General features: G+C 37.7%; 1 protein-coding gene across 1 annotated transcript in view; it reads right to left on the reverse strand.

Moving 5' to 3' along the window:
* Positions 1–15,489, reverse strand: part of LOC126484459 (mutS protein homolog 4-like) — a 302,928-nt gene that overhangs the window by 171,339 nt on the left and 116,100 nt on the right. The window contains exon 7 of the mRNA XM_050108020.1: positions 6,428–6,622. Within this exon, the coding sequence (XP_049963977.1) occupies positions 6,428–6,622 (195 nt within the window). The remainder of the gene's footprint in view (positions 1–6,427; positions 6,623–15,489) is intronic.

A 15,489-nucleotide genomic window follows, 5' to 3' on the forward strand; every position in this document is an offset into this window, starting at 1 on the left:
GCAGTTCAGAAGAGACCTCCATTCTCTCGTACTCTTATGGATCTATGGACAGCCCTGCAGGATTCATGGTGTCAATTCGCTCCAACACTACTTCAGACGTTAGTCAACTCCAAGCCACATCATGCTGCATCACTTCTATGTGCTCACGGGGGCCATACAAGATATTAGTCAGGTGTACCAGTTTCTTTGGCTCTCCAGTGTACAACAAAATTGTATTATTATTATGATGCTGTCTATTAAGATCAGCTGTTCTTTGTTTATGGTGAAATTTTACCACAGTTTGATGTGTCTACTGTATGTGAATCAAATGATTTAGATTATATACATGATGAGACAAATAAATCACAATTCACAATAGCACTCCAGAAACGAACAGTGAACGAAAAAGTTCTATGCTAATTTAGCTTAAGACATTTTACCTTTAAGTAAAAATTTTCTGCATGACTGGTAGAAAATAAAAGTAATTATTCCACACAGTCATGATTTCCTAAACTTAGCTAGTGAGGATATATTTTCGAAAAATCATGACTTACTGCAACAGCCTTATGCCACTTTTTTTATTGAAACTTCCAGTTTCAGTCAAACAACAGACCATCCTCAAGCATGAGGAATGACATTAATTATGTAAACAAACAAGATCACTCGTATCTAAATCAATGTTATACATTAACTGCATCAGAATTATAGAATGCAGGAAAGTACTTGATTTATACATTAGGTGAAATGTTTTCATGTTGATGCAGACATCCCGACGTTTTATTCGACCTTGCTGATACATAAATCAATATGGTTCAAATCAAAAACTATTTGGTGCCAGTCTTGAATTTATTGTCCAACTAGTGTTTTCCCCATGGCTTTGCCTGTGTATGCATTCAAAACATATCCCAAATACTCCTCCTCCTCCTCCCCCTTTCTGTGTCCACCTCTATGTCCTCATGTCTGTTCACCCATCCTCCCACCTCTTCCTGTCTGTCTCCTCCTCCCCACTCTCCCTGTCTCTTCAACTCCATCTCCCTTTCCTTTTGTCGATTTCCTCTTACCTTCTCTCTGATTGTATCTTCCTCCCCCTCCCTATGACCATATCCTCCCTCTTTCTCTCTTTCCATATCCACCTCCTTCTCTTCCTTTTCCACTGGTCCACTAGTCCTCTACAACTTCCATCTGCCTCATGCACCTTCCCTTTTCCCCTCTCTTTCTGTCCATTTTCTCCTCCCCCTCACTCTGTCCATCCCCTCCTCTATCCATCTCAACCTGTCCCCAGCCATTCTCATAGGTACATTTGGCCCCTGCAGTATAGTTCAATAAAGCAGGCCAATACTGCTCCCACAACATACCTGTATGGCGGGGTAGGCTACATATCAGGAGCTTAAAAATTATTTATTTGACCTGACATACAGGCTGTCATGTAACACAGGTCAATAAAGCAGGCTGATACAATTCTAACATAACACACCTTTCAAGCAGGGCCAAGCGGGGCAGCCCCTACACGTCAGGGCCTGGAAAACCGTTTCTTTTCCCTGACACATAGGCTGCCTAGCAAAGCAGGTTGATTTAGCAGACAGATAATATTCCCACAAAACTTGCTTATCATATACCAGGGGCTGGAAGAACACATGCTTGCCCATTCTCTTCTCCTACTGAAGCCGAAGATTATAAACTCTACAGTGTTGACACTTGTGAGGCCTGCTGTTTCTTTGCCAAATTTGGTTGAAATAGATTCAGGGATTTGGAAGATATCCCAGACATACATATATTCACTCTGCTAAACATTATAGCAGTGTTATGAACACTTTTCTTTACTGGAGGGAAGATTCTTGAGAAGATGGAAGACTTAACTCATACCATACCTGAACATTGCTATTTAAGGATGGGTTGATAGTTTTCTTTGACCATTTTTCTTATATATTTAAATAATTCTATCTGTTTAGCTTTTTTCATTTCAGGTGAAAGTAGTTCATATTTTTGGCTTACTAATGAATGATCACAGTTGCAGAATGAAAGACTTTTGATTCAAATTGTTTAAATGTATCATTGGAGTTATTTAACTCCAAGTTTCTTTCACTTTCAGTTCAGTCCTTAGCTGTATTTAATCTTTGTGGATTCAGCTTTTTTCCAAATAAAAAGCTCACAAAACAGGGTGTATACGTGGACAAGGAAAAAAAAATCCCAGATTTCCTGGTTAAAAATACACTTTCTCCAGGGTGACAGTATATTTTCCCTTATCAATCCTTTGAATGGTTATGGTTTTATACACGGGCGTACAATTTCCTGGCACTTTAGAAAACTAAACTCAGGGAAAAAGACGCGTTTTGGAAATATCTTTGATGTGCAGCAACATGTATGATGTGTATTTTCGTATTACGAAAGCATACATTGGAATTCCACCAAACACCACATGTTACTTTCTGAATCATTGAAATCAAGATTTCGATGTGATTTTGTAAGCCGTTCGTAGCTCATGCCATGTGATCTCATCAGCCGATGACAGCGGATATTCAGAGCATAGCACGTGATGTAGTCAGCCAGCAGCAACATCACTGTAGCACGAACACACAAACAGGGAAAGTTAATATTTTAAATTAATATACATAGTGTTGCTACAAGAAAAGCAAATCTTTCACATATAATATTGGTCTCAAGCTGCAAGAGAAGCTAAGCTTTCCCATATACCGTTGATATTTTTTGCGTGTGTTACACTTTAAAATGTATCACACAAATGTGCCAGTAATATTTTTAATAATGACATAAATTTCTGATCTTCAGGGTTCGAAATTCTTCTAAATGGCTCATCATCAAACAGTTGATGTTTAATTGAGAGTCAAACGCTCTGTGATTTAATAAATTCATGGTACATTCTTGCACATAACTCAACTTCCATAAAAGGATATTTATATTGAAAGTAGCGCTTTTCAAACCACTATTTGCAATATTTTCCCACGACCTGTTAGAAATAGGTTCGTTTCAGCAGTTGCCAGAGAGCGCGAATAACAGACGACACCGCGCGCTTGCATAGCAACCATTATGTAGGAAGTTCATATGTACGTATGTGTAAAACATTGAAAGATCATACATTATGTCATAAAAGAAACAAGACATCTGAAGATACCACAGGCGCATCGGAATTTCGTGAACCATATTAAAATGTGCACATTTAAAGTGCATACTTAAAGGGCACATTCATATGTCCAGATTCCCAATGAAGTAGACCTCAGCCGGCCGGAGTGGCCGAGCGGTTCTAGGCGCTAAAGTCTGGAACTGCATGACTGCTACAGTCGCAGGTTCGAATTGTGCCTCGGGCATGGATGTGTGTGATGTCCTTAGGTTAGTTAGGTTTAATTAGTTCTAAGTTCTAGGGGACTGATGACCTCAGAAGTTAAGTCCCATAGTGCACAGAGCCATTTGACCCATTTTTGAAGTAGACCTCGACTTGATATTAAGCTTTTCAGTGTGGTTTTCGGGATGTAAATTTTCCTGGAGCACCAGTACTGTATTATATCATGTTTGGTTCTTTATTATGGCATAATGCCATACGTGCTAGAAAATGAAAACGTGCACTTGAAATGCAGTGAACAGTTGAAACTAGCCAGTACTGTGGAATTAAACATTTCGTTTCAAATACATTGACTGCCTCTGCGGAAAAGGTTAACAAAAGTCAAATTTCATTAGCAAACAGACAAAAATAACTTCATTGTTCTGCAAGCCGATTAATGCTTGACTGTCATAAAGGTGGAAATAAAATAAAATCTGAAACTAGTGACATATTTCAGCCTTCCGTAATTATGTGAATTTGTTTTAATTCACTTGATAGCTCCCGGCCACAGATATCTGTTTTGTTTTCATTTGATGTGACAGAAAACGCAGGAGAAACAGCAAAATCACTAAATGTAAACACGGGTCACGTGGAGACTACCCACTATAACTCAAACTGCTCTGCGCATCAGCCCCGGATCTACGACATTTGCGAACTGGGTTAATACTAAAAAAAATCAAATTTTGAAAATATGTTTATCTTGTAGCGCACATCTTTCTGAAAAGTCTGAAACATAAAACATATGTATTCGAGGAAATGTAAGACATATTATTTGGTCTTAAATATGCCAAAGTGCAGTGCCACCCCTATTCATAAAGCATTTTTCTACCCCATGTCCAAACTATATTCAGGAGAGTGGAAATTGAAATGTCCTGTGGTGCCTCTCCTGGTCCCACTTGGTCGGTTTGACAGCCTGCCCTTCTTTAAAAAAATCTCGCCATTAATAGCAGATGGGATTATCTGTAATCAAGAGAACAAGAACTCTTCAGAAAACCTGAACTCTTTATTACCTATTAGTTAATAACTTGCTGTTTTGCGTGACATAAAATTAAATATAGGATATATAAAACCAATACTGACAAGAGATAAGCAAGAAATTATACGTTTCTTCAAACCTTAGCTCCTAGCATTTTTTTCTCTCTAATCTTGCTACAGCTTTACATGGCAGGCTTTCCTTTCTGCGAAAGAATCTATTACCTCATCAAAGTTCATCAAATGTTTTGCTACATGAAAAATCGAAATGTAGTTATCTAATACTGAAAAACCTGTTAATACAAATAATACCCAAGGTTGGTGTGGTTTCTCGATCTGATTACGTCTATTTTGCCACTGTCTGCTAGATGAAACAAAATAGGGCTTTCTAATATGGCAGCAATTTTGTAACACACCAAATAAACAAGACTGTTTTGACACACATGGCCATTTTTATAAAACATCAGAATATAATCCAATAAGTACCAATATCAAATGCCTATTAGGCCTACTACAAGCAAAAAGCTTTATGTTAGGAAATAGTTTCACATTTCATTAATACGCACCAGCTTCTCAAGCATGAGATCGAAAAGTAGTATTATGAAATTTTTATATAAATTTGGAATCATCTTATTCTTCCATAATTTGTGTGATGTTCCCGTTTCTTCTCCTTCCTCGTTCTAACAAACAATCTTGTCATCACCAATTCTGTAGCTATTGCTGCCACTGTCAAAATTTGTTCACCGATTAACTTCAATAACCCTGCCAGAATCACAAATTTAGTTATCCCACGATTATTTCCCAGTTAGGCATTATTACGTGTTCGAACAACATGTTTTCTGCGTTACTTCCAGAATAGAATTTACGTGACTGCTAGCTGGGGACTGTACTACCGAGAAGATAATACGTAATCTTTCTCACCTGTTATTCCTGTCAGTCGTTTATTTCCATTCTGGCAGTCTGAATCTATGGATTTTGCTAGTAATTATAACAATGCTGATCTTTCGCAAACCCAGTCAACCACATAATCAGACAGCGATTGGCATTCATCCGTTCGGCTTTACTCCCTCAGCTCGTATAGCCCCATCCCCTTTTGTCTGAGGAAAGTTTATTTCTAGATGCGACGAGGATTCTCCTGACAGAGACATCATGTACACTATGGATGCATTCAAAAGTCAACTTATGATTCATTCAGAAATCAACTTAAAATATGTTCAAAAACCAACAAGGAAACGTTTCAAAATCATATGAATAATCAATAGGCAAATGTGCGCTGGATGCTAGGTGCTTTGTGAAACAAGTTTTTTTCCTCAAGAATATTAACTTGGCACCCCCTTTTTCCGGTAGCATCTAGCTGCTTGCTGCGACTGCTTCCACAGCCAACAGTCACATTTCTGTTGCCAGAAGTGGGAGAATCTACTATTCAAACGTGACTCACCTGCGCATGTGCATGAGCCCGCGCGTAACTGCTAAAACAAATCGAATGTAAACAGTTGCGACTTCATGTTCATTGGAGGCAATTTGTTGTTATGAAGCACTGCGTAGTCTTCCTAAAGCCTTTACACATTTTCAATTGGCAAACACTTGCATGAGCAATGTGTGTCATTGTTGTATATGGCACATTTCCTTTGCAATTTAAGTTATTTTCGTTTTTTTCTCTCGTTTATGTTTTATTGTTGAAGTATTATTCTGCAGTAGTGGGATACAGTAATATTCTTTGTTAGAGTATCGGTTCTCTCAGTCAAAATTACAAAAATTTAACTGAAAACTAAAACAATGAAAAATTCCCAGAATTTTAAAAATATCCCGGGTTTTTCCTGGTTTTCTCCCGGATGAAAAAATTCCCGGGTTTTTCCTGGATCTCCCGGTTGTCCTGGGTTCTATACACCCTGACAAAATGTAAATGTAATGGTAGGGTGAACCATTGCTTCTACCTTTCTGCTCAGTTTCCAGCATTTCAAATATAAAAATATGATCTACCAACATCCCCTTGTCGCTCTTCCACATGCTTGGTAACTGATAAAACAGGTAATAAACAGATGGTGTTCTGATCTCTTAATCAGTCAGTCACAGATGAAATAGTACTTTTTCCCTTAAACTGAGGACAAACTTATGTAAGACTGAACAGTATAATTTAAAATTTACCTCTCGCACAGAGCACAGAAATCCTGAAGTACAGTTTTCAAGTATGTCACTAAGAGCAGGTAACAACTCCAAAATAGTTTTCAGCATTAGGGCATAATTTAGCTGTAGTTCTGCTGCTTTCAGGCTATCTTGCTGTGGAACATGCATGCAAATCAACAGCAATTTGTCAATGTCAGAAAATTTTGGTAGGGTTACCTGAAGAGAGACAATATATAACCAATTATATTACTCATCATTTAAATATTAATAAACATAACTTACAAATAAATTATGAAACATGAATTTCCATAATGTAAAAAATAAATAAAATTGAGGAAATTGACTAATTTATTGGTATGGCAACTTGACTGAAAACGTATTACAACCTGTGAACAATAGTACTGGATATGAAGTGGACATAACTGGACCTACAACAGTGGTTTATGTGAAAGTTTTCTCTTTTAATTATTTCATTTGGGTAGAAAACAATGACAAAATTTTATTAGTTGCGACTCTCCTTTGTGTGTAATGCAATTTTTCATTCAGATTTCCATTATTCATAAACAGTCAAAGTGTCAGACAAGGAAATTAGAATAAGTCCAGCAAATAAAGAGTCATGAGGGACATGACAATGTTAATAGTTGAAAGCTGTGATGAGATAAAATGATTTTAAAATTCAAATTGCCAAAATTTACGTGAGGTGAAAAATTAATTTTCTGAAATAAACAATAAAACAACCCAAAGTTAAGATGTGTTAAATAAAAATCAAGCTTCTGGAACAAACAATCTAATTTCCAAAAGCTTTACTAACATAAAAATAATTAATGAAGAAATTTTTGCTATTTAAAGAAGAACTGGACAGTAAAATCACTGTATTTAAAGATGAACTGAAAGATCAGTTTTCAATGGAACACTGCAAACTTGGCATGCTAAATGACAAATTTACCAACACAGAATCCAAATCTTAAACCATCAATCAAGGAGTAACTGATTTCCAAGGTGGAACTAACACTCTAGATAATGTTAAAAATTTTGATGTACCTGGTTTAGTTAGTACACTGCTAATATAGTTAATTTCTGTGGTGATTATGTAAATTCAGTAAAAGGTGTTGATGTAAACTGTTTTCTCACTTTGAAATATGACTTTGTGTCTGTGGAAAGTAAAAATGAGGAGTCTGACTTGACAGTAGCAACTGAATTTTCACCATTAGATACAGAAAGTTGTGTAAATCCTAAATTTTGTTCAAACAAATCTATACGGACAAAATTATCAGAATTCTGTGGAACACTGAAGTCTTAATGGTGGATGAAGCACTTGCATTTATTTTGCAGACATTTATAAGTCAAATGGATAGAACTTAATGTTAATGCAGTAAATTATGTTAATTCATTTCAAATGTTTGACACTTGTGAAAAAAATAGCTAATCAGAACTTGGCAGTAGTCCTAAGGTGAGAGATTACCAAAGTAAGTGAATGTAAAGTCATATCTGCTTTCATTAAAAATTACACAGGTTAGATGTGATTGTTAGATTAGGTAAGAGACTGTCTGGAAATGTAATGGTAGGATTGTGTTTGGCTATAACTTTGAGATGGAGAAGGTAATGCAGGATGTACTAATTGTAAGACTTACAAAGCAACCAGACAGATTAATATGTTTGCGTTACAAAAACAACAGTAATGGACACAAATTTCTATTACAGAGAATTTAAAATTTTAATCTGGCCATAGCAGCCAGAGACAGTGGTCGTGTATGTGTGAGCCGTGCTTGTGTGAATGTGTGTGTGTTTTCTACTTCAGAAGATGGCCTTTTGGGTGACAGTTAGAATGTAAACCAGTCTTTTCATTGTGTCTATCTGCAACTCATCATCTCTTCTATATGGTGAGTAACAATCTATCTTTTTCATAATATTGTAGATGATTAAAAAACTGTTTGGCTATATTTAAGTGAATGAACTTCTGAACTTAAACTGTTGTATTTTATGATAAGATCTATGCTGCACCACAAATGCATAATGATTATTTTGGTATTGTGGTTTATGTTGTGCAATGACTGATTGTTATTATTTCAACTCTATCTATTTTGTACTCTGCAAATAATTTAGCATACACAAACAAACACACACACACACACACACACACACACACATATTCAAGGCCAAGATGAACTACCTTCATTTCTCTGTAACCTCACCATCCCCTCCCCTGTCTGCTTCACCTGGTCCCCCTCAGCCTAACATGCCACCTTCCTGGACATGGACCTCCACCTCTGTGATGGGTCCATCAACACCCTTGTCCATATTAAAGCCACTAATTACCAACTGGACCTGAATTTTGACAGTTGTCATCACTTCCACACACAAAATTGCTCTCTAACAATTTTGATACCCACAGACAGCATAACTGCAATGATAAGAATTTCCTTGCCCAGTATGTTGAAGGTATCACCAAAGCCTTCACAAACAGGCACTACCCTCCCCCCTCCCCTCAAAACCTAGTCAGTCCACAGATTTCCTGTGCCATATCCATACACAACCCTAATCACCCACCATCACCAATAAACTATCAGATACAAGAAACTCCCCCAGTCACCCAATACCACCATGAACTGGAACAACTAAACAACATCCTTTGCTAGGGCTTTGATTATCTATCATACTGGCCAGAAATGAGAGACATCCTACCCAAGACCCCCCTCCTAAACTGGTATTCTTTGTCTACCCAACCAACACAACTTCCTGGTCCATCCCCATGTCACTCTTACTCCCAACCTTTTGCAACAGGGGTCGTATCCTGGTGGAAGATACAATGCAAGACCTACCCAATCCACCCACCCAGCACTTCCTGCTCCAGCCCTGTCACAGACTTATCCTATCAAGTCAGAGGCAGGGCCACCTGCAAAAGCAACCACATCATATACCAACTCTGCTGCAATCCATGCATAGCTCTCTATGTTGGAATGAGAACCAAGCAATCACTGGAATGAATGGCCACCACCAACATGTGGCCAAAAAAGCTGACCACCCAATGACACAATAGGCAACTGAGCACAATGTGATTGAGTTCAATGGCTGCCTCCACAACCCATACCATCTGAATCATTCACTCCAGCACCAGCTTCTCTCAACTAAGCAGATTCAAAGTATCCTTGCAACACATCCTTCCCTCCCATGACCTTCCTGGTCACAATCTCTGCTAACCCACTGTCCACACACCCTCTATCCAACAGTTCCTTCTTCCTCTGTCCTGACAGCACTTCTCAATCCACATCACCTTCATCATGTGCTGCACTTCCAGTACCCTTCTATCACAGGCCCAGCCTGTACACATGCCTCTCCTCTCTCCTTCATACCTAGCCAGCAAACCTGCTGCCTCACTGCAAGCTCTTCATCTCCAACCCATCTTCTTGACTCCTGAATCTCTCTCCCTTTACCTGTTCCACCCGACAAAACCTACACCACATCCTAGTCCACCTGCCAAAACACCATCCCAGGAATGTGTCCGACCACACAGCTGCAACAGGCAGAAGACATGCATTGTGCTGTGAATTTTTGAGATTTTAACTGGATAAACTTATGCTGCAATGCTCATCATCAGGATGCCAGTGTAGAAGTTGGCACAGAAACAGGTAAGTAAAAAATCAATGGAATTTCCATGTTTATTTACATGTAAAAGTCAACATCAGAATTTTTCTTTGTTTGAAACTGCATGTTCAAGATTCATGTGCTGATTTGAAATTCTAGATTCGTATATTTTACTGTTCACATCATTTCTGTATAATCTTTCACTGATTGCGTCAATACCCACTTGAATCACTGATTGCAGAAACAGCATTAGTCCATGCATGTTTATTTCGAGAAAAACGGAAAAATAAGTTTGTGGGCCTGAGTATTCTATTTTCTTTAACAGCTCTATTTTACTTTGATTGGCACAGTTTCTGGTGATGTACAGACACCATTTTCAATGATGTAATGATTAGATTATATAATGATTTAAATACGCAAAGTTCATGGACATATGCTGTTTCTGAAATCAATTGGTTGCCAGAAATGTAAGTCTGTGTTATTCAGCAGTTTATTTGTAAATTTATCATGTTCAATACAAAAATTGTTATTATTAGGCTACATTACAGTTTTTGAAGATCAGCTATATTATTTCTCATTACCAAACTTCTTATTTTATGTGTACATAACAGATTCTGAACAACTACTTTTAATTACAAATTACAATCAGGTAAATAGCAAGCTTAGTGAAATATTGCTTATTCCCATGTCTATTATTCACTGTCAGGCCCTCTGCTGTCTACTGAAGGCCAGTTGTAGAGAGCTCTGTAAAAGTAAAAGTGCTCTTCAGGGATATACGGCTCCAATTTCTTGAGGTCAGCTATTTTCTTCTCACTTAGTGGTACACATTTTTCGTATGCTGCAGCTGTCAGTAGAGTTACTGTAGTTTTTAAATCAAGAAGTAAATGATAAGTGTGCGTCACCAGCTTTCCAATGTATAGTTTTGCAATGATGTTTCCACTACACTCACTGTTGTATTCAAATTCCATGAATTCTGAAACAGTGAAGTATTGTTTCTCATTCCTTGTGAGCACTTTGCTGTTCATTGTTTCCAAAAACAAGGCATTGCGTTTGTAAAATTTAGGCCACCATTGTTTGAAAGCCAGTACAAACACTGTTGAAACAACTTTAACCTGGTATTTGTTAAAGGTACTTGCAGCAACAGTAAGTTCTACAAACATGATGCTATAAATCCTATCAACAGCTCGAACTTTCCTCTTAATCAATGCAAAGTCCTGTCACAGGTTAAGAATAAATGGCCTCTGTCCGGGAAATAATGATAAATTCTGAGTAAATGCTGAAATGCTGCAACTGCCATGAGGAACCTGATCATAGTATTATTCTTATTCTGCCCTGGGCAGCGATCTGAAAATATATGAAGGTATTTTATGTTTAGTGGCAACTTGTTTCGTATGTAATCCAGCGTAGACAACATTCCATTAGAACTACTGACAGCCTTGGGAGAGCCAGTCCTGACAAAACTCTACCATCTGGTGAGCAAGTCTATGAGACAGGCGAAATTCCCTCAGACTTCAAGAAGAATATAATAATTCCAATCCCAAAGAAAGCAGGTGTTGACAGATGTGAAAATTACCGAACTATTAGTTTAATAAGTCACAGCTGCAAGATACTAACGCGAATTCTTTACAGACGAATGGACATACTGGTAGAAGCCGACCTCAGGGAAGATCAGTTTGGATTCCGTAGAAATGTTGGAACACGTGAGGCAATACTGACCCTATGACTTATCTTAGAAGAAAGATTAAGGAAAGGCAGACATAGGTTTATAGCATTTGTAGACTTAGAGAAAGCTTTGACAATGTTGACTGGAATACTCTCTTTCAAGTTCTGAAGGTGGCAGGGGTAAAATACAGGGAGCGAAGGGCTATTTACAATTTGTACAGAAAGCAGATGGCAGTTATAAGAGTCGAGGGACATGAAAGGGAAGCAGTGGTTGGGAAGGAAGTGAGACAGGGTTGTAGCCTCTCCCCGATGCTATTCAATCTGTATAATGAGCAAGCAGTAAAGGAAACAAAAGAAAAGTTTGGAGTAGGTATTAAAATCCATGGAGAAGAAATAAAAACTTTGAGGTTCGCCGATGACATTGTAATTCTGTCAGAGACAGCAAAGGACTTGGAAGAGCTGTTGAACAGAATGGACAGTGTCTTGAAAGGAGGATATAAGATGAAGATCAACAAAAGCAAAACGAGGGTAATGGAATGTAGTCGAATTAAGCTGGGTGATGGTGAGGGAATTAGATTAGGAAATGAGACACTTAAAGTAGTAAAGGAGTTTTGCTATTTGGGGAGCAAAATAACTGATGATGGTTGAAGTAGAGAGGATATAAAATGTAGACTGGCAATGGCAAGGAAAGCGTTTCTGAAGAAGAGAAATTTGTTAACATTGATTATTGATTTAAATGTCAAGAAGTCGTTTCTGAAAGTATTTGTATGGAGTGTGGCCATGTATGGAAATGAAACATGGACGATAAATAGTTTAGACAAGAAGAGAATGGAAGCTTTCGAAATGTTGTGCTACAGAAGAATGCTGAAGATTAGATGGGTAGATCACATAACTAATGAGGAGGTATTGAATAGAATTGGGGAGAAGAGGAGTTTGTGGTACAACTTGACTAGAAGAAGGGATCAGTTGGTAGGGCATATTCTGAGGCATCAAGGGATCACCAATTTAGTATTGGAGGGCAGTGTGGAGGGTAAAAATAATAGAGAGAGACCAAGAGATGAATACACTAAGCAGATTCAGAAGGATGTAGGTACTGGGAGATGAAGAAGCTTGCACAGGATAGAGTAGCATGGAGAGCTGCATCAAACCAGTTGCTGGACTGAAGACCACAACAACAACAACAACATGACATCAAAGGATGCACAAGATTCTTATCTCCAAGTGCTGATTACTGTAGGTAATATTTCCAGAAGACAAAGAAGAGTACCAGAAGGAGACAACTGCAAACCAAGATGAAACAATTTTCAGTATTTTATTAATTCCAGCACTGGACGATCAGAGGTATGCAAGAAAGCTTTCTTAAGTATCCATGGCGTCACAAACCAAAGGGTGAGATGGATAAGCAATCTGCTTGCTTGTGGAAAGTCGCCTAGTGACCAGCGGGGGAAAAATCCATCAGGAAATCAAATCGGTGGGGTAGAAATAAGTTTGATTGATCACATAAATTCCTATCCTCAAAAAATTACTCACTATGGTACAAAAGGACAGTGTTATTTAAATAGACAAGATCATGCATGATCAGTTCAGATTACGACATCCCCAAGCAAGTAATAATAAGTACGAATTTTATTTAAGGGGGGTAGGATGTGAAATGGGCCGACTTGGAGCAGGAGAGGCACCACAGGACATTTTAATTTACACTGTCTATACTTTTACAAATAAATTCATAAAACTTTGTTAGCGTGACCAGGAAGGATTCAGGATTCACATTCATAGCAGAAGAAGTTCAAAAACATAACAAAACAAATTTTGTTTACATGTGAAATTTCATCATTTTTTCACTTGGTATTATTGGCTGCATTTGTTGCTGTAGGTACACTTTTCTTCATTAGTAAGAGAGATTCTTCGATGAATTTTGCACAGCATACAAACCATACTTAGAGGTGTATGAAACTCTAGAATTTGCCAAATCTGTTAAAAACTGTGGTAAAAATTGAGATAATTAACTATAAAATTCGAGTTTTCTCTAAACACGAAGTTTAAAATGTAACAGCCCATTCATTTTTTCATAGATTAAATAATTTCTAGAGTTTCATACACCTGTAAGTATGGTTTGTAAGCTGTGCAAAATTCATCGAAGAATCTCTCCTACTTATGAAGAAAAGTATACCTATAGCAACAAATGCAGCCACTAGTAAGTGAAAAAAATCATGAAATTTCGCATTTACAAAATATTATTTTTTTGTGTTTTTGAACTTCCACTGTTATGAGTGTGAATCCTGAATCCTTCCTGGTCATGCTGACAAAGTTTTATGAATTTATTTGTAAAAGTATAGACAGCGCAAATTAAAATGTCCTGTGGTGCCTCTCCTTCTCGAAGTCAGCCCGTTTGATATCCTACACCCCTTAAAAATATTAAAAGAATATTTTTCACTTACATTTGGTCGACCACGAGTTGACACATGTGATACTTGTGAAGTGCAGCAAAAAAAATTACGAAACAAAATACTGAATGAAAAGGCTAAGAGGGTTGCCGCGGCAGAAATGATGATTCATAAACGCAGGGCCACAAAGTTTTCTGCTCATATTCGTGAAGTACAAGTATTGTGTCAAAAAGATGAGGATGTTGCAGGTATCGCCATAGATTTTATGCAAAATCTGTCCCTTCCTACCATTCCAGTTCAGGAAGTTTTCTACCTTCGGCAACTCAATGTTAATGTATGCAATATCCACAACCTGAAGACAGGATATGCAACATTCTACATTTATCACGAAGGTGTAGCAAAGAAGGGTCCCGATGAAGTCTGCATGTTTTCCATTTCCATAATATTGTCCTCAAGAACATCGCCCCTGTATAGAACCTCTATATACTCCTTCCACCTTTCTGCTTTCCCTTCTTTGGTTAGAACTGAGTTTCCATCTGAGCTCTTGATATTCTTACAAGTGGCCCTCTTTTCTCCAAGCATCTCTTTAATTTTCCTGTAGGCAGTATCTATCTTACCCCTAGTGAGATAAGCCTCTACATCCTTACATTTGTCCTCTAGCCATCCCTGCTTAGCCATTTTACACTTCCTGTCGATCTCATTTTTGAGACGTTTGTATTCCTTTTTGCCTGCTTCATTTACTGCATTTTTATATTTTCTCCTTTCATCAATTAAATGCAGTATCTCTTCTGTTATCCAAGGATTTCTACTAGCCCTTGTCTTTTTACCTACTTGATCCTTTGCTGCCTTCACTACTTCATCCCTCAAAGCTACCCATTCTTCTTCTACTGTATTTCTTTCCCCCATTCCTGTCAATTTTTCCCTTATGCTCTCCCTGAAACTCTGTACAACCTCTGGTTTAGTCAGTTTATCTAGGTCCTATCTCCTTAAATTCCTACATTTTTGCAGTTTCTTCAGTTTTAATCTACAGTTCATAACCAATAGATTGTGGTCAGAGTCTACATCTGCCCCTGGAAATGTCTTACAATTTAAAACCTGGTTCCTAAATCTCTGTCTTACCATTATACAATATATCTGAAACCTTTTAGTATCTCCAGGGTTCTTCCATGTATACAACCTTCTTTCATGATTCTTGAACCAAGTGTTAGCTATGATTAAGTTATGCTCTGTGCAAAATTCTACCAGGCAGCTTCCTCTTTCATTTCTTAGCCCTAATCCATATTCATCTACTACGTTTCCTTCTCTTCCTTTTCCTACTGTTGAATTCCAGTCACCAATGACTAATAAATTTTCATCTCCCTTCACTACCTGAATAATTTCTTTTATCTCATCATACATTTCATCAATTTCTTCATCATCTGCAGAGCTAGTTGGCATATAAACTTGTACTACTGT

This window comes from Schistocerca serialis, chromosome 1, assembly GCF_023864345.2.
Source record: "Schistocerca serialis cubense isolate TAMUIC-IGC-003099 chromosome 1, iqSchSeri2.2, whole genome shotgun sequence".
Lineage (NCBI taxonomy): Eukaryota > Metazoa > Arthropoda > Insecta > Orthoptera > Acrididae > Schistocerca > Schistocerca serialis.